Source organism: Colias croceus, chromosome 5, assembly GCF_905220415.1.
Source record: "Colias croceus chromosome 5, ilColCroc2.1".
Taxonomy (NCBI): Eukaryota; Metazoa; Arthropoda; class Insecta; order Lepidoptera; family Pieridae; genus Colias; species Colias croceus.
The window spans coordinates 8,826,309-8,846,995 of NC_059541.1; the positions used below are offsets into that span (position 1 = coordinate 8,826,309).

Below are 20,687 nucleotides of genomic sequence, written 5' to 3' on the forward strand. Positions count from 1 at the left end.
CATTTTTATGAGAATAATGCATCGTTATAGAAATTAAATTATTTGATTACAATATTAGTAGTTATTCTTCTATTACTACTACTTAGTAATTCAGAGTTATTTTTTTTAAATACTTAACCTGCCTAGCTATAAAAATGATAATGCCACATAGGTACCTACAAGTAGGTACATAGCCCGATAGATATGTCAACACGGTATTAATTAGTCATCGCCAATTATGTGTTTCGTTCGGTTAGATCACAGGCGGCAGAGAGGATACAGGAAGGGAGTAATCAACATAACTAAAAATACCGTCCATTCGGTGCTCATCCGGTTTAGCCGTTAGATGGGACGGGAGCTCGCTTTGAAGAAAATCCGATAAATTAAAATGGCCCTTTGTATCGCTGCTTTGATTGGCCTTTACGGTCTATTGAATTTGTCGTTGTAATTTCTTAATTTTAAAGTTATGGGTTTGATATGGTTTAATTATAAACGTGATCTAGAAAAAGAAAGCTTTTAGTGTTAAAAAAAGTAGCTTCAATATGTTTTAAAAAAAATTATAATATAGTTAAGTATCTAAGTATAGGTAGGGGAGAGCGGGTTTGGTTGTCTCACGGGTTGGTTGTCACAGGGGTCTTAACACAAAACTGAACTATCGAATAAGTCTGTTGAACAGCGTGGCAAGAGCGATACAGTGACAACACTGTCCCCACTTCGCGTCAGACCGCTCCGATCTACCGTGAGGGCCTCACACGAGTTTATTGTTTTCGCACAGCAAAAGTAAATTTTTGTGCTGCTGTGTCGAACCTCGTAATTATACGTTCTTGTTTCACAGTAATAATCTTTCAGTTCATTTGATGATGATGAAATGTGTTTTATAATATCGTAGTACAGTTTTTTAGATATTCATTGACCAGAATTTATTTTCAATGTTTTTTTTCTAAAACGAGTTATGGGGCTCGTTGTCACAAATTTTCGGGGGCTGGTTGTCACATGTCAACCAGCTCCCTGTATGCTAGCTGACTTTATTTGCGTTTTGAGGTTGTTTGTTTCAGCCGTTAATTTTCAATCAACACCGGAAAATCACCCTAACAAACCTGCTGGAAGTCCATATATCCTTGATGACTCTATATTGACTCGTGTTTATTATTATTTGCTAAAATTGTGATTCTTAATATTCAGACTGAAATAAAGACTGTCTACGGTTTCATTTGGTTAAGAGTTCTTAATTAAAAACTATTCCGTAAAATTATAAGACCAAAAAGTGACTTTCTATTTATAAAGTGCCTGTTATTTAGTATGTGACTACCTACCCTAGGCATTGTGACAACCATCCCTGACCCGGGGTTATAAGTCACATTTTTCTTTAGAGTGAAAATACAAAATATTTCTACAACTGATAATATAATACAAAAATACGTTTATTTATTTTGTAACAGAATAATTACACTATCGTTTGGTATACAATTATCATTCCTAAACAACGTATTTTGGAAGTTACATAAAAAAAGTTAAAAATGTGACTTTCATCCCCGCTCTCCCCTAATTATTATCAAAAGAATGTGTCAATAAAAGTTCAAATAATCCAAAAACGAAACGAAAACGAAATAAACCACATTCACTGAAAAACACTTATTATCATACTGTACATAATATTAGAAGCGGGTTTGAGGTTAAATATCGAGATACACTCTTCCCCATACCTATCAAATACTATTAAAATTAAACAACCCAAATATACTTGAACGAAGATAGCGCAAATGTACACGTTTACACACAATTAGGCAGCTTATCGCTCTATTACAATGTGTAATAGTAACCGATAACACCGTCCTATCGAAAAAAGCGTACAATATTAATTATCTGAATGTTACGATTTACTCGACGGGACCACAGATCACATATTGAACTAGATGCAGCAAGCGCTGCAACTTGCATGGCTGCGAAGCTGTCGTGTTTTGTAGACTTGTAGTCTCTAACTTTGAAGAGCAGTTATATTTGGATTTTGGTGGGATTCCTACAAATATTTAAGAGGACCTTTACAACATTATATGTATTTTCCAAGGTATTTCTGTTGACATCACACCTGCTATTGTCATCCCGACGAGATCAAACGGAAACTCTACATATTTTGTAGAGTTTTACGTCTGCACGTAAGTATATGGATACGTAACACAATATTATTATATCGATGCATATGCGTTATCTAGTTGAACATACGCTGTATGTCTGAAACTGATGATTTATATTACAATTCCCGATGAGTGCGCGGCTAGCGTTCGCCGCTACATAATTATATAATTTCTATTATTTATATGCGAGGGCGGTGCGTCGCTTCGCATCGTAACTACACGGCTTCCTTCGACGGCTCTCTACGAAGAAATCTGTCGGTGCGTTCTCACTAAAGAGGATGTACGGCCCGCCACCCATGATTTAATTCACTAAAGTTCCTGTCGTGACTGAAGCTTTTCCTGAGACATAACGCACCCTGCTTCCTTTATGGTAAATTGTAATTGATATACGTGTCACCGGGATACGTATTAACCTTGGTAAATCACTGAACAGGCTACGATGTGACGTACTATATGTGAATAACGTAAAATATGTTTTATAAATAAGATCAAAATGAACAAATCGTAAGAATAATAATGAAATAACCACAACACTTTACCATATTATTTTGTTTGAAAGAAGAGCCAAAACCTAGAGCTGATAGATTTTAATTCTTTGCTTTTCTCTACCCCTCTTCATCATTTAAACCGATTTATTGGGAACTGAGATTATGTTCTTTTTACTAAGGACTTCCATGTTCAATAGTTCCCAACATTTAAATCTTTTACTATATTTTTTAATATTAAAACCTAAGGTTAATAAATAACACGTTATCGCATCATCGTTATATTATGTACTCAATTTATAATTTCCGTCCTTTTGCTTGGGATTAACGATTATCGATTCCATAATGTTATTTATTATTCAAAATATTTGAATCGGATATTACTTCCAAATGAAAAATATGCATTTATTAGTGTTAATGTGAGTAAGTATGGGTTTGCAAATCCACAAAATTATGGTTGCGATTATACGAAAAATAGCTGAATCAATTTTCAACTATGTACTTTTATTACTTAACATAAATACCGAGGCTACATCTATTACGAACGATGTAAGGTACTTTAGAGTTTAGAGTATGAGAAAACTTAAGCTTTGAAAGCTTTTAATATTTTTCATATGAAACATCCCAAATAATTCATAGGCATACATCAAGTTTTAATTGATTTTCGCATTTTATTCTCCACAGAGGGCGTGTGACTGTAATGTGAAATCATCAGTAAAAAAGGAATACGTCTGGCCCTCTGGCCCATGCCATTCTAGTCAACTCGGGACATGATTCACACTGCAGTGTTCGGTTGTGAATAATAAGGAAATATGGAAATTATTCATTGTCTGTCATTCAGTGTTGTCGGTTTTAACCGCGATAGGCGATTATGCATATCGAACATATTTTATTCATCTAACACAATAAATCAACTGTGAATCAGTGTGGTGATATGACTGAGAATTTTCGTTTAAAAAATGAAAATGTGTAGTAAAGATTTTGTATTAGCATGCTAGTTATTATGTCGAAACAGACACAATCTATTCATCCCAAGTGTTTTTCTACACCATTAACCAAGGAACTAATTATGTAATTCGTGTTAGATTTTATAAGATTCTTTTTCTTTTCATTATCTTATATATAAAAATGAATCGCAAAATGTGTTGGTAAGCGCATAACTCGAGAGCGGCTGAACCGATTTCGATAATTCTTTTTTTATTATATTCCTTGAAGTACGAGGATGGTTCTTATGTAGAGAAAACGTAAACATGTACCACGGGCGAAGCCGGGGCGGACCGCTAGTTTCTAATAAATTCGTTTATTACGAATTCTGTTCTGTATGGGTACAATTGTAGATGAATGTTATTTCAAACACAGATTGATACTTATATTAAAAAGAAAGAATACACAAAACACAATTAATTATTAATCATTTATTTCTACAGAGTTATAAAATATGCATTTCATTGCGTGCGTTTCGAACGCAATTTATTAATATTAATTATTATTTAAGAATTAATTAAATGTGAAAAAGTGCGAGTAACACCAACTACAATGCGATTATGTATGTATTCTAAAAATATACAATGGAACAAGAACCTCCCTCTTTTTCGAAGTCAGTTAAAAATATATGATCTCACCACAAATGTCAAACTTTAAATCAAGGATCACTTTATTAGTTGTCTATGTGAAATACAACAAAACCAGATTAAAGAGAACCCGCGCTTAAAGTTAAACCCTGTCTAGTTTTTGTGGTAAGAAGGATAATGTTAGGTGCTGTGGTTAGGTGTTTGTGATTTAATATGAATGATTTTTGAATTGACATATCAGACAATGAAATTTACATACTGTTTTACACATGTTCACATTTAAAACTTATTCGGTTGTTAGGAACTAATTTTAAATAAATAAAGATAATAAGTTTTGTCATGTTTTGACACCGTTTAAAAAGGAGCCAAAAATGTAAATATATAAATATGCTATTAGGAGGTGATAAAAGAAAAATAAAATCGATCATTAATGTATTTATAACTAATTTTGTATACGAATGTGTATAATTAGTAATTAGTTTACATAACAAATGACAATATTGTATTAATTAATGAAAATTCAAATTTATCAGATAAGTTTTACATTTTATTATTGAATAAAAACATAATTACATTGATATGTCATGATTTAAATTACATAACTAAACATATTCCTTTTACATAGCATATCTTATTCGTATGGAGATTTTGTGGTATTGTAGCTTTATGTATTGCCATCCAACTAAGAATAGGAGGGTGAGTCACCAATAGTTTTGTGTCAAATGTCACTTAAATAAAAAAAAATAATCATCAAAATCAGTTCACTTTAGTCGAAAGTACTGAGGTAAGAAACCCAAAATCATACAGTCGAATTGAGAACGTCCTCAGATTTATTTAGAAATGCTGTTTGTAAATATATAACAGTTTATTTTATCTCGCCTGACTCAAATTTTAAGTATAAACTTAATGCTAATTTATTTGTTAGAAGTAACAGTTGTGACGTCACAACATGACAATATGGTGTTCCTTTTCTTAGTTAGAGCGCATAATTCGTATCAGAGCCTCAGACATTTAAAAAATAATAACATACAATACATTTAAAATAAAGTATTGTCTAGTAAGATTTAACTCGGACGCAATAACTTCTACTATAACTATTAAAAGGTAAGTGTGAGCAAGTTTTACATCTACCTACATATTACGCTAGTTTATTATAAAAGGCAATACTTATCGGTGAATATTGACTAGACAAATGAAAATTTACAAATATTATAGTGAGCGTCATTTTTTACGAGAACATCGGATGCACAAACTAATAAAAAAATATATTTTTGGATCGTTTTAGGTATATTTGGGAAAATGAACAGAGAATGTAATAAAATAAACAGATAGCTAATCATTATTGTTTGGTGAACTCTAAATATTTATTATTTATATAAATTTTTTAGGTTATCTACGGAGCTGTCAAAGTGACAGTTGAGTGTTTTATGTGATAAAATTACACCTATTATGAAGCCCTACAATCTTCCCACAATGGAAAAAAAGATCCATTAACGTTTATTTAATTTAAATTCTATGTATATAATGCGCCTGCCAGACTATGCTCCTTGCACTGCTCATCGCACTGCCGTGATTTGCCGCGACGTTGCCCTCTCTGCCCACACACTACTCTACTCGCACAAATAATCGCGACGCTTGTCACTTGTCATTTGTCATTTGCCTTGGTGAGACAATGGACGTTGAAAGGGTGGCAGCGTGCGCGCTATGCAATTTTAGTATAGGTAATTATTTATTTATGTAGTAAAAATAAATATACATCGTCGTCATCGTTCTCAAACATAAAAAACATTAACGCTTTTTCATTTTACAATTCCACGCTCGGCGACCACATAATTTCCAATTTTGCATGTGTCTTGCGCGAGCGCTCTATGCGGACTGCGATCGCGCGATTATGTGCTATGTGGCCAGCCACTCGCACTCGTATTGCCGGTCCTTTGACTCGCGCGCAAAAACCAACAAAATAGGGAGCAGTGAGCAGGACGAGGAGCATAACGAGTGGCATGACGAGTAATATTGCCCCACTCTATGTCTCTGCCTCCTTACCTCGTTACTTCCCATGCCACTCGGCGAGTGTGTGGCAGGCGTATTAGATTATTTATACATCAATACCTGAATAAAATTTCGTGAATACACAAAGTAAGAATGACACTCACTGCTTAAATACTATTAAAGTGCGTGCACTACGGGCCTGAACGCATAAAAAAAGGTCTTCTCTTTCACTCTAACGTGATTTTTCACATCTCGCCCGGTTTTCGAATTACCATTCTGCGCATGTACTTTGTACAAGGTATAACTTTAAACAAATCCTAGTCTGTACGTATATACTTAACAAAAATAAATAACACAATAAAATATTATTTTATTAAAATGCAATTTTTAATTTTTATATAACTACCATTTATTGACTGTAGGTAATAAAAATAGAGGATACTTTATTTTATATGCTATTGAATAAATAAATGTTTGCATAATGCATTATTTTCACTGATCGGTTCTATTATCGGGCGAAAACGAACGAACGCAGAAGTTCTTTATAACTCATAAGAATTTGTAAATGCAGGCTTTTTAACATACTAGTGTAATGTATACGACATGACATACTTTCCGTGAAAAAATAACATTCTGAGGACTGAGACCAAAATAGAGTAAGAACTGTACTTAAATGCGTCTTTAAATGAAATGCCAGTAAATGCTGAGCAGTGCAAATTGAATTACACGTAGAATAAACGCACTTTTGATGTTGTTATTAGCAGATCTCCGTCGAAGAACTTTGTTTCAATTACGACGTTTCCACTGAAAATAAAATTAATTAATTTAGTTATAGTTTCCATCAACAGCATTTTATAAAATTGAGAATATTTATTTATAACTTAATGTGGATGAATTCAAGTACATAAAAAAAATTAACTAATATAATACCCAAAGGGCGACCTTATTACCAACTATGAATATTATAAGTATTGGGATAAAGTAATTTAAACAGAGTAGTTTGAAGTTGCTGGTGCCCTTATAGATCCCCAAATCTCCCCAAATGCTGAATTTATATTTTTACTTTATGAGCCTGTAACTTTTTCCGCCATGCTTGGTGAGGATTTATTTGTCTTTATTTTATTTACATTTGCCACAAACTGGGCTTACTATATCTATAGCTTATATCATACTAGATTTCCGCCAGCGGCTTCACCCGCGTTTTCAAAGGTAAACTCGCATAGTTCCCGTTCCCGTCGGATTTCCGGGATAAAACCTGTCCTATGTGTTAATCCAAGTTACCTTCTATATGTGTGCTAAATTTCATTGTAATCGGTTCAGTAGTATTTGCGTGAAAGAGTAACAAACTCACATCCTCACAAACTTTCGCATTTATAATATTAAGTAGGAAGTAGGAAGGATTCTTTCTGATTTCCACTTCAGATAATATTTGTCAACAAGAATCATCAACTACATATGAATTCAACAATATAAGAATTGCTTGCTCATATTTTGTCATATATAATCAAGAGCATCAAAAAACTTACTTCAAAACATTAGCTGGCATCATTTGTGACTCCGGCGCAGATTCTATTATAGACTGCCAAGTGTTAGTAGAATTCGGTATCACATAGCCAAACTCAAAGAACCATTCTTCTAAACAACGCCCTTTGAAGAGTACTTTCTGGAAAGATTGAATAAATTTTATTAAAAGAATCGTTAGAAAGTAATAGTAAACACACCAAGTCCTGTTTATTTTTTTTTTTCATTGCAATAAGAGATTTATATGGTTTTGTATTTTACATATTTATGTAAATAATAAGCAGGGACTTTTTTAGCACACATTCTGCTCTCATTTGATAATTTTTTTTTATTGTTCATATGTTAAACCTAATCTCAGGAACTGGTTCGAAAGGAAAACAAACTTTTGTGTTCAATTAAATCTCCCATAATTAATAATAATGAGCATTCGTTCAGCTTATAGAAAAATAGATTTTTTTATACACAAATAAATTTTTAACCTGTTCAAGCCGAAACCTCTCCATACTCTCTATAGAGCTGAAGTTCATCTCTCGAGACACAACTCGACACTTCAATATGCGTTTGGGGACGCGCGCCTCGTGTTCCATGTCAGGACAGGACATGTCTTCATTGTGCTGCCAGAGGATTTTACCTGAAATGAGAAAATAATTTTTAGTTGTATCCTTCCTGGTGTTGGATACAAACCGCAACCGTTACAGTGGCATATTCAAATAGAGCCCTGTGATAGATTTTTTCTATTCTTAGAAATTTTTCAAATGATAAAATTAGCTGTGATAACAGAATTTCATTTAATTTCATTCAGTCATGTTTCTGATTTTATTTTTGAGAAACAAAAAAAAATATTTCTGTAAGAATTTTTAGTTGGTGAAGAATTAAATCAACACAATACATCAGTTAAGTGTTCCAATTTTATTAAAAAAAAAAAAAAAAAAAATGTAATCCTTGGTCTAAAATGTACATCTTAAAATCTCCCTGGCTTAACTTAATTTAGAAATGAAGATTATATTGAAATAAGTTCAATTTAAAAAAGTACTTGAATATAATATGTATTACCTGTGTCTGCATCCCGGAGATTCATCCAATTTCTGATTATAAAATATTAAGGCAAATCAGGCATCTCAATAATTTATAACTATACAGTACAAAACATGTATGAAGAATTGAATACTTTTCAATCCTTGATAAAAACTGATAAGTTCAATACAGTATACAACAATATAAAAAATAATACCTTATAAAGGTCAAAAGACAGACAATTAACACATTTTTGGGTAAAACTGTACATATTTTATGAGATATTGAGTTGAGAGGTTTAATTTTTTTGTGGTTAATAGCTATCGTCCTGTGGAACCTAAATCTGAAATTACTCCTCTCTACTCTACAACATCTTCAACATCAGCTTGAAGTTGTATAAATTTGCTTTATTCTTAATTTTCCCTTTTGTTATGGAACATCTTTACAATCAATAAAATTAAAAACAGGCTTGTAATTGTTTCCATATGCTCTAATGTAACAGTTTTTGACTTTATGTACCTGCTTCAAATAACTGTAGAAACTTTTAGAAAAATGTATAAATTAATCGATTTCAAAAGGATACATTTGAAAGCCATTGAGAATGGTGACAACACGGTCTTGTTTGCTTTCCTCTGCGGGTAAAACCTCCGTCATTGTGTACACTGATAAAATATTGAACCCACGAACTTCGAAATGTGATTCAATAAAAAAGTTATTAAAGAATCATAAATTTGTACAGTTCACTATATATTTATTATTAAACACCTCATTAACTACATTAATTTAAAAAAAACTCTAATTATGATGAAAAAAATACATTTATAAAATGCTAAAGAAGAGCGCGTCACTTTGACAATAATGAGCTTGACAGTTGACAACACGTTGACAATTAATGACAAAATGACAAACTTGAATTATTTCCAATTTGACAATTTACTTTTTAAATGGCCAGATAATAATTCTAATGTTATCATCGCAAAATAATTGAAATGTATAATTTAATAATAATTATTGTACCTGTTGAAATATAATTTATATGTTATTGATAATTTTTTGTAATTTTATAAATACATAAATACCTTTAAGTGCGAAAATAAAAGCACATTATCACAAAATTAATTTGATTACAAACTGTCAAAACTGATCACCATTCACCAAGAGCCTGTCTGCAAAGTTCAAAATGGATGACAGATTGTAAAATAAGTTCAGTCGTATTTTTCTGTTTAGTACCGTCTAATTTGTTTTTGAGATCCCATAGGATTAAATTCACACTATATTCTACTTTTTATTTAACTTTCTAGATGTATGGCGATTAGATGTTCCTAAGTTTGTTTATCATTAATTTCTATGAACTCAAAAAGCGAAACTGACGAAGCTTCAAGGTAAATTTCATTAGTATTTTTTCTATTATTTGATGTGTTATTTATTTATATTTTTATGAATACCTGTATATTTTAACTAGGATGATAAGAACGTGTGATTTTCTTTTGCTTTGTTTATTATTTTGTGCGTTATTTTGATTTCATTGTAGGTTATGTACTTATTACTTGCGATTTTTTGTTCTTTGTTTTGTTTACTTCATCCGTTCACTCTGACAGGACTTTATTCATTTATTTTAGGGGGAGCGAAGCATCATCGTCAAATAAAAATATAACCCCAGAGACTTCGAAAGGAGAATCCCCGGCTAGTTTATGCGCGGACACAGATTCAAGCAATAGCCAAGACATTATGAAGCGAGCTGCCGCGAAACAGTTAATAGAAAGATATTTTTATCAGTTAGTGGATGGTTGTGGAAATCCAAATTGCGACAATAAGTATTGTGCTTCAAGTGGAGAAGTATGCAATGTTTTTGTTATTGTTTTTTTTTATTAATTTTTTCATTTTAATATTTACTTGCTGTCCTTTTAATTTAGGCCAGAAATTTAACCCCTAATGAAGCTGCAGCAGAGGCAATCAAATTATTCTCTAAAGAAGCTCGGCTTTGTGACAGTCTGCCTAACAAAGTGCCCAGAACTGAGGCCAGTCATTGTGAATCAAGCACTAGGTACATTCTTTTATTTTCCTATTAGATTCCGGTGAAATACACATTTATTAAGTTTAATATTTAATTTTAAATATATTTATTTACTCATGAAATTAAGCTTTTACCAATTATAATAATTTATATTGTTATTTAGCAATGCATGCGCAACATCATCTGCAAAAGAAAGGACAATGCGAAATGAGAATAATTTAGAAAAACCATCCTCAAGTATGTCCCCTGTACAGTGTATGGAAGATGTGAAGCCAGAAACTAGTCAAAATATACCACGGAATGTTGATAATACAGATCTTAGTCATAGCAGTGAGTATTGTTTTGGTTTTAATAACAATCACATAGTAGCACTTTGGTCCCATGTAATTTAGGGCAAGGTTAATTATTTGGGCAATATTCCGATGTCTGTTTTTGTAAGGAAAAAGTTTGGAAATTCTGAATAACACATTGTGCAAAACGTAGAAACCAGTCCATACTAAGTTCCATAAAATAAATATTTCTTCTGAGATTTGTATTAATCATAATCCCCCGTGAATTATTCCAGATGGTGCACCTTTAACTGAAGAGAAAATATATCAATTATGTGATGAATGCCTACAGAATAAAACTCCACAGCCCCTGCGGAGGGCACTGGGGATTGCTTTTACACAACCCACTATATTAGCAAGGAGCTTTCCAAGTAAAGTCACCAATGATTTTAATAGCAATGAAAAAGATACGACAGGTATTTTTTGTTTTTTTTTCTTTGTTGAGGTCTTTATAATCAGAGGCGGCTCGTGACAAAATTTTATGGGTGTTCACTTGAAATAAAACACTGAAAATACCTACATGGTTTAATTAAAAAATTACTTCTAAAGGAAATGCATAGGTACGTCTTTCTTTTTGGTGTGCAATAATATCTATAACTTGACACAATCTATTATCCTTCGTAAAATATGTCTGTTTTCATCGACACGGTCATTGAACTCGCGTATTGACTTTCGGTAGGTACGCGGAATCTAATGCTTTACGAATGTCTTGTCGTTCGATAGACGCCAATTGCAGTTCATTCAACAAATGGTACCTACCGAGATTGTGAATGTTTTTTCATCTTGATTGAAAGATGAGCTAAGTCGTCAACGCCCGTTTCAGTCCAAGCACTCTCACCTCCGCCGGCCGCGCCCGCTTCAAATAAAAGACACGGAAAACAAAATATTTTGTTGCTTTCATGTTCATCACAACCACACAACCACGGTGTTTTCACATATTATTCGGATTTAAACACACGCGTATATGTTTTCGTTTTTGTCGTACATTTTTGCGTAAGGTCAAGTCCAGGCCGTGGCGGTCCCTTAGCTTTCAATTCAAGCCGAATTTGTAACGTTTTAACACACTTTTTAATGAACGCCACATTATAATTGTCCATTTTAACACTCACAAGTAATACTGATAACTACAGGCTATTTCAACAGTCAACACGTATCTTATGATTTTAATAAGAAAATTCCCGAATATACATTCGCGCGCGTGCAAGTTGACTAGAGTGTTTGTTTATATAGTTTGAGTGGCAACCTCGCGCGCAATCGCTGTCTTGTGGCGCGCGGTAAAAACGAACCGGCAACGTTTGCGGGAGCGGCGCTCCGAATTTTGCTATTTTTTCATAGAAAATCTTCTGTTTTACGCGCAGGACTCTGACAAAACTATCTCTTTCACTCCTATTGGATTTCGTATTAGAAAATGTACTAAATATTTTTTCATTGGAGCGCAATCGTCAGCGCTCCGCTACGCGCGTTATATTATAGTATTATAACTACAGGTGTATGGAATGATGGAATGATGGATATATTCATTGGTATTGCCAGTAGTTTTTTACGATTACGATTGATTTTAAATAGTAATAATTAATATTAATAATGAAATTAAGGAGTATGATTTTATTATAATTATTTATGGGAGTTCACTGCACCAGCGCTCCTTAGGGCGAGCCGCCTCTGTTTATAATATGTACATATATATGTATATATCTATACTTATCACAAAATAAAAGGCCTATTATGATAGTTCATGCCCATGAAGTTTTTTTTACCAAACAAAATGTTCTGAAGGTTACATTTACATTTTCTATTGATGGGTACTGCCCACACAGCTGTTATGCAAAATGATTTTTTCATTCTGTCTTCAAACTATTTGGTAAGGGAAAAAATATTCATCAAATCTTTACTTTTTATTGAAAGTAGAGGTGAAAAAAACCTTTGCTCATGCACACAATCAATGATGTAATACATATCAGTTTTCACAGATAAGGAATCAAAAGCAATGTGCTCGAGGGATCCAGACAAAGATGTGGACTGTGTGACGGGCCCGGGGCTCGACGTGGCGTCATGTAGGCGCGCTTTTGCGTACCTTTCTAAAGTAAGATTCGAAAAATTACATTTTACAAATAAAAAAAAAACAATTGTTTTTTTTTTTTAATGCATTTAAATTATTATTTACACATCTCCTTACCTTCAGGTGCCATCAGAATACTACAGTTCAGCATTAGTGATAGCGCTCACGACTCTAGCAGAAACTTTGCGACTGGACATGAGAATAACAAAGAATATTAGCATGGATGATGTGATTAACTGTTTTGTAATAGCCTTCGAGGTGCCAGATCTTAGTTGTAGCAATTATTTGGAGTCAGCGTTGCCTGCGTTGTGCCATGCTGCGGAATGCTTGACAATAAAAGGTAAGAATATTTTGAAAAGAAAAGTAGGAAGTAGACACATGTTAAAGTAAATTCAAGCTTATGTGTATTACTTTAAGATCAAGCAATCAATTGTAATGCCCCGCGAAATATACATAAAAATCTATACTTTATTATTTAATATTATAAATGCGAAAGTAACTCTGTCTGTCTGTCTGTTACTCAATCACGTCTAAACTACTGAACCAAATTGCATGAAATTTGGTATGGAGATATTTTGATACCCGAGAAAGGACATAGGCCACCTTTTATTGCGAAATATGTACCATGGGCGAAGTCGGGGCGGAACACTAGTTAGAAATAAATTAATCCTTATTTGGATGTATTGAAGTCTAATCTACAGTGCAAATTTTTTTGATTGATGCTTATTGTGAGTATAGTTGCTAGTAGTGATCGAAAAGTTAAAATAAATGTTAAATTTCCAATAATGTAAGTAGGTTATATTATTATCGAAATTTAATTTTTCTTCTATTATAAAATAAAAGTAATTTCTAACATTTACAGGACAAGCGAAACTAGCCCGAGTGTGGGCCACGGAATGCAAGGAGAGTTTAAGGCGTGTTCTAGAAACATTACAACAGCTCATCACGTTCAGGATCATATCAACGAACTATACGCGGACATTCGAAGTGCAAGACGATGATTGTTTGATTATGGCTACTAAGTTAATGAAGGTATTTATTGTTTATTGTTTCTTGTGAAGTTTTTTTTTAGTTAATAATATGATCAATTTTTAAAAATGTGAAAAAAAAGAACTAGAAATTATTGATGATATAATATGTACAAATCATACAAGATCCAATGTGTATTTTACCATATATGTTTAATGAACTAATTTTCAGATAGTATACTATGCAAATATGTTAGCTGGCGTGATGGAACCGAATACATTGAGAGAGGAGCCCATAGTGATTGCCAATCAATTAGACCCACTGGGCGATGCTTTAGATCATTTGTATCCATTATCGTCTATGAAAAACTCGAAGCAAGCTCAACCAGAGGATCCTTTAGGTAACTTTAACACATATAAACAAAATCTATACTAATATAATAAAGCTGAAGAGTTTGTTTGTTTGTTTGAACGCGCTAATCTCAGGAACTACCGGTCCAATTTGAAAAATTCTTTCAGTGTTAGATAGCCCATTTGTCAAGCAAGGCTATAGGCTAGATATCATCATGCTAAGACCAACAGGAGCGGAGCAATGCGGGTGAAACCGCAGGGAACAGCTAGTAATGAATATAGAGCAAGTGTTTAATATATATGTATAAAGACTTTAATTTCTTAATGTAAACATGCTCCAATAAGTATAATTGATATCTTTTATTTATGGAAAATATACCATAGTTATTGTTTTTACTAATTTATACATGGTTATAAAAATAGAGTTATACTTGCACACAATCGCTAATTTGAAGTTTTATCTTCCAGCTCTTGAATTAGATGTAAATGTGTTGGATGCTAGGAAGCCATATTTGCCATTTGAAGAGTTCTACAATGAACCACTTAGTGATTCTATACAGATGGATATAGATTTTGCTAACTACAAAACGGAAATATCATTTGGTAAGTCTAATCTTTTCTATGTTGTAATATATTTTTTTATGTATTATATATTAAACCTATACTGGCCGATTAAGGAAAGCTGGCATCTTCACAGTACTCACACTTATGCAATTTTACTATACAGTATGTTCAAAAATAAATATGATTCTAGTTTAAGGGGAAGCTCCCTAAATTTTGTGTTTTTGCATTAATAGTCTGAAACAGGCACACATACAATCAAAATGAAACTTTAGTATATGATTTATTGGGTCTTTTTCTTTCGATGTACAAGACAGTTACGTTATTGTAACATTTTCGCTCGATTCAAAATGGTGCGTTGTAGATAATATGATAGCTCTCATAATTTATATGTAAAATTACAATTTCAAAGTAACTCAATCGATGAACTTAATTATTTATTCTCATAATCAATTGTAAAATAGTATTGGTAATCATTCAATTATCAAATTACATATTAATAATTAAATTTAATGTCATATTCAAAATAACGATATAAATAATACAAATAACACTTGCGCTCACTCCCAATACAATACAAGCGAAACCCTAGCACGTAAGAGATAAGGTTACATTAAAATAAAAGCTGTATTGTTCAGCTATGTATGAAAATTTTAAATAACGGCGCGCGTTTACATTTTGTTTACACAACATATTAAAATTATTACATAATTTAACCTAGGTAAAGTAAAAAAATATTCTAATCCGCGTGCCGCGAAGTAGTTATCTCGTCGAATATAGTTAGTAGTATAGCTAACGTCTTTGTTTAAATTACATAACCCTGTATTTATAAACAATTGCAAAATAAAAACAATAATTGTCCCCTTCACTCTCATAAGTTAGTCTGCGCGCGCGAGAGACTGGCAGACTTTTCATGATGCGTATGCAGTATGACGTCACGCCGCGCGCGTCTTCATAGACACTACACATGTGCAATGTGTAAATGTGTTTACGTTCCAGCTCTTCTTAATCGGCCAATAAGGTGGTGAAAAAGGGTTTCAACGTTTTTTATAGTTGAAAGTACGGGTAGAAAGCTACTTAGAGATGAAATTTTTATTTCAAATTCATTATTTGAGATAATCTCTAGAACTCAAACTGCCCACTATAGTTCCATATATACCAGAAAAAAGTGTTAATTGAAAATGATCCTTATTTTCCTCGTAATAGGGCGCAAATTCTCGTTCGAAAATGTACTCTATGCGGCGAGTGTCGCTAACTACTGCTAAAATTACTATACCATCAACAAAACTGTCAAGTGAAAATGATCTTTATCTTGATTGCAATAGGGCGCAAATTCTCGTTCCTCCGGTACCCGTTCGTCCTCACCGCGGCCACGAAGTCCCTCGGGCTGTACTACGAGAACCGCATCCGCATGTACTCGGAGCGGCGCGTGTCGCTGCTGCACGCGGTGGTGGGCGCGGCGCCGCCCATGCCCTTCCTGCGGCTCAAGGTGCGGCGCGATCGGATCATCGATGACGCGCTTGTTGAGGTACGTGTTATTTAAATGAAATGAAATAAAAACTTATTTGTCAGAATTGTGGTTACAAAGTTTTGTAAAATTTATGGCACGACCGCACAATTCGCCAACAAATTGGCATACATGCTCAGTGTAAATTGTTTGTGAGTTATGTGTTTATTTTCTTATTTTATTGTTGTGTTGCACTTAATAATATAATCAAGAATAATTATTAAAACAAAAACCCGAATGCTAATTTCTGTAGTTTTTTTTATCACAAATCTGATTTTTTCTTGGACTGATTATGAATATCTTTCGCAGTCGGGTAAACAATCTACTCACAATAAACTATTATAGTCCTTTTCAGCTATGATGATTTGAAAGGACTATAAAAGGTTAATAATAACTGTCAGAGTGGTTTCGTGTTAAACATACATTGAAATTAATACCTTTATTTCGTAGCAGTAATGTTCCAAGTCAATTTTATCAAACATTCCGTTACGTCTCTTTTCAAATAGGTTTCTCAATACTTAGTTTGTAAACGCAATAATAATGTTACAGTTGGAAATGATAGCAATGGAACGAGCTCTAGATCTGAAAAAGCAACTGATGGTGGAATTCGAGGGGGAACAAGGTGTGGATGAAGGGGGGGTTAGCAAGGAGTTCTTTCAGCTCATTGTTGAGGAGATATTCAACCCGGATTACGGCATGTTCACACAGCAATCTGAGTCCCATACTGTTTGGTGAGTGATGTTTTGTTACAATTTAACTGAAACATATTTATTTGTATTTCATTTCAATTGTCATTTGGAAATCAAAACATACATAAATATCATTATTTCTACTAGGGCCACTGTTAAATTTTTTGAAATTTATCACAGGAAATGGTCTAAGCATTGAATAAATTACCAATTTGGTAATCAGCGTCTTTGTAAACATACAATACATACAAACATATAAACCTAATGTTTACACACAAACACCTACATTCCACTTTATTTATTGAGGTGCAACTTCCAATCTGCTTTGGGATGATTTTCTAGTGGTATAAAAAACTGTTGTTGTTTCACGTAATTATCGTATAGGAGGTATTTAACAATAGGTACATTATAAATGTGATTATAATTTATTTCGTTTACAGGTTTAACCCCACGTCGTTCGAAACAGAAGCGCAGTTCACTCTAATAGGGATTGTGCTTGGCCTTGCAATATACAATAATATAATATTAGCCGTTAATTTCCCAATGGTCGTGTACAGAAAGTTGATGGGCAAGAAAGGCTCGTTTGAAGATTTAGCTGATTGGAATCCTGTAAGAAATAGTTTAAGCTAGACATATCTATACGTATAGACGCTAGACGTATTTATTACTTTGATAGATGTTTTTTTAGATGTAGTACCATAAAAGGTCTAATGTAGTTTATTAAAAAAAAAAAATCTATTGATTTTGATTTTATACATAAAACTACCTACCTATACCCGGCGCGGCGTAAGATGATCCCTATGACACTGACAGTTATTCTCAAGAGACAAACTTGTAATGGCGTCACCATTAAATTAGAAACGTATTGGAGGTGTCTAAAAATGGCATTTATTAATTTTTACGTAGCTTTATGCCATTACAATGATATTCCGTTGGAATTATAACAATTCTTAACATTTACGAGAAATTATATCAATCTGACTTTACGTTTACGTCCTTCAAAACTTACATCGTTGGCATTTATCGACTAGTGCGGAAGTATCGATAAACAAATTTCGATAATGGAAACGAGTTCACATTTTTTCCATGCTTAAGCTATAGTTCATTCACTATTGAATGGAACAGAAGGTCGCAGCATAATTAATTAATAATTACCGTTCGCGTTAATTTACTTACCTATGATAATATAACTTTTTTAGAAAAATTAAATGGGGGATTCCATTTTCATGATAAAATAATAAACACTGTGTTAAACGGGTTAAAAATTACGAGAAAATGATAAGGTGCATTTTTATGTTTTGGAAAACTTTCGTTTTACTTACCGTTTCGTTTACATAATAGACGTTAAAAATTCATTTTATAATATTTGTAAAAACATGTTTACCGACGTGGCTGTATGCTTTTTTTTTTTTTTTTTTTTTTTTTTTTTTTTTTTTTTTTTTTTGTGGTGTTTCTCAATGTTAGCCAGAAGGGCTTTTACATTTTAACGCGGACGCGGGGGTGAACTGAAGGTTCACCCTGGTAGCGACATGCACAAGGGCGTCCCCCCTTGACGGGGACCACGAACCTCGGCTTGAGCTGTCGCTTGAGTGGAGGAGGCCAGAAGGGCCCTAATCGGACGGGCGATCGCTGTATGCAAACCATGCCTTTGCCTATAAAATAGTAAAGTATCGACACGATCCATCATACGAGCAATCACTAAGACGAACTGTCACAGGGATCATCTTAGGCCGCGCCGGGTATAGTTAATAAGCAGACAAGACTCTGTATCGTAAACACATTTTGCGAATATTTCACCAATAGTCAATACCACTCAAAATTTAATTTAATAAAGTTAAAAATCAAGTGAACATCTTTCTACAGCATTTAAAATATTTTTTATTTTTTCAGACGCTTTATAATGGACTCAAAGATATGTTAGAATACACGGGTGATGATTTAGAAGAAGCGTATTATCAAACATTTAGGATATGTTATAGAGATGTGTTTGGTAATAATATATTTCATGATCTCAAAGAGGATGGAGATAGTATATTTGTAACGCAGGATAATAAACAGGTAAATATGATCTGGATAAATCTTTAACTTGAGAAATTCATGTAATGTTGTTTGTTGTAGCTGGCCTTTTATCTGTAACCATTATCTCGTATACTTTCGAGTTTGTTTATAAACTCGATAAATCCTACTAATATTATAAATGCGAAAGTTTGTATGGATGTATGGATGTTTGTTACTCTTTCACGTAAAAACTAGTGAACCGATTACAATGAAATTTAGCACACATATAGAGGGTAACTTGGATTAACACATAGAATAGTTTTTATCCCGGAAATCCCACGGGAACGGGAACTATGCGGGTTTTCCTTTGCAAACGCGGGCGAAGCCGCGGGCGGAAATCTAGTAAATTATACAATTATATATAAATTATATATATCATTATCAGTTAATTTGTTAGCAAAAGTAGTCATTTTTTGTAAAGTAGCTTGAGCTTATCCATATTACAATCATTCTAAAAATCTAACCTTTTTATTTTTTATAGGTGAAATTATAGAATAATCATTCAACTAAATAATTTTCCAGGAATTCGTAGATCTGTACGCGGATTTCCTCTTAAACAAGTCAGTGGAAAGCCAGTTCAAGGCGTTCAGGCGCGGCTTCATCATGGTGACCGACGAGAGCCAGCTCTCGACGCTCTTCAGGCCTGAAGAGGTGGAGACGCTCGTGTGTGGCAGTAAGGTATGTATACTTAAATATTACGTTGTATTTATCCTTTTTTTAGCATAACCTAAAAAAAAGAGCGTGAGTGGTTAGAAGTGAAATTGCAATATTTAAAGATACCAAAATCGTCGCCTTACTCCATGACGTGACGGTATTGCCAGGATGTGACCTTGAAATTTTACTCTCAACCCGCCTAAAAAAGTTTCTCTTCAATAAGGTTCAGCTTTTTGAGATAAGCGCAGTCAAACATACAAACTCTTCATATTTTGCGGTGTATTCTCATTTGATTGTAACATTACAGAATTTCGACTTCAACGAACTGGAGAAATCGACGGAATACGATGGCGGTTACACGCCCGAGTCGCAAATTATCAAAGACTTTTGGAGCATCGTCCACAGTTTATCGCTAGAGGACAAGAGAAAGCTCCTCCAGTTCACCACAGGCTCCGACAGAGTTCCCGTGGGAGGGCTCAGCCATCTCAAACTGGTTATAGCCAGAAACGGGCCAGACTGCGACAGACTGCCCACAGCACACACCTGCTTCAACGTACTCCTCCTCCCGGAATACGAGAACAAAGACAAACTACAAGACAGACTGATGAAAGCAATTAGCTACTCCAAAGGCTTCGGAATGCTTTAACACCCACACACTATTATAGCCCAACGCAACGTTTGTAATGATTAATTAATGTTTGTTTATTTATAAATGGCGTTTTATTGAAACAAATTATGGAATAAAAATGTTTATTAAATTTTAATACGCAGTTGTAGCAAAAATATTTTATAGGAACTTATTACCA

General features: G+C 33.5%; 2 protein-coding genes across 5 annotated transcripts; one reads left to right on the forward strand and one right to left on the reverse strand.

Moving 5' to 3' along the window:
• Positions 1–4,673: 4,673 nt before the first annotated feature.
• Positions 4,674–9,361, reverse strand: LOC123692175 (retinal rod rhodopsin-sensitive cGMP 3',5'-cyclic phosphodiesterase subunit delta). Its single transcript, XM_045636878.1, has 5 exons — positions 9,275–9,361; positions 8,731–8,762; positions 8,157–8,308; positions 7,683–7,819; positions 4,674–6,960 (listed from the first exon to the last, which is right to left on the reverse strand). Exons 1-5 carry the CDS (start codon positions 9,343–9,345, stop codon positions 6,879–6,881), a joined length of 474 nt encoding a protein of 157 aa, XP_045492834.1. The 5' UTR covers positions 9,346–9,361; the 3' UTR covers positions 4,674–6,878.
• Positions 9,362–9,866: 505 nt separating this feature from the next.
• Positions 9,867–20,645, forward strand: LOC123692172 (ubiquitin-protein ligase E3A). 4 transcript variants are annotated; one of them, XM_045636870.1, is made up of 16 exons: positions 9,867–10,073; positions 10,311–10,527; positions 10,605–10,735; positions 10,869–11,035; positions 11,271–11,450; positions 12,996–13,117; positions 13,217–13,433; positions 13,956–14,125; positions 14,294–14,462; positions 14,881–15,015; positions 16,299–16,501; positions 17,030–17,211; positions 17,610–17,778; positions 19,060–19,227; positions 19,750–19,905; positions 20,189–20,645. In XM_045636870.1, the coding sequence occupies exons 1-16, from the start codon at positions 10,039–10,041 to the stop codon at positions 20,525–20,527; spliced, it is 2,760 nt and encodes a 919-aa protein (XP_045492826.1). In that variant the 5' UTR covers positions 9,867–10,038; the 3' UTR covers positions 20,528–20,645. The 4 variants fall into 4 exon arrangements, with proteins under 4 accessions (XP_045492826.1, XP_045492827.1, XP_045492828.1 ...); XM_045636871.1 differs by having other exon boundaries at positions 13,005–13,117; XM_045636872.1 differs by having other exon boundaries at positions 11,271–11,405.
• The last annotated feature ends 42 nt before the right edge of the window (positions 20,646–20,687 follow it).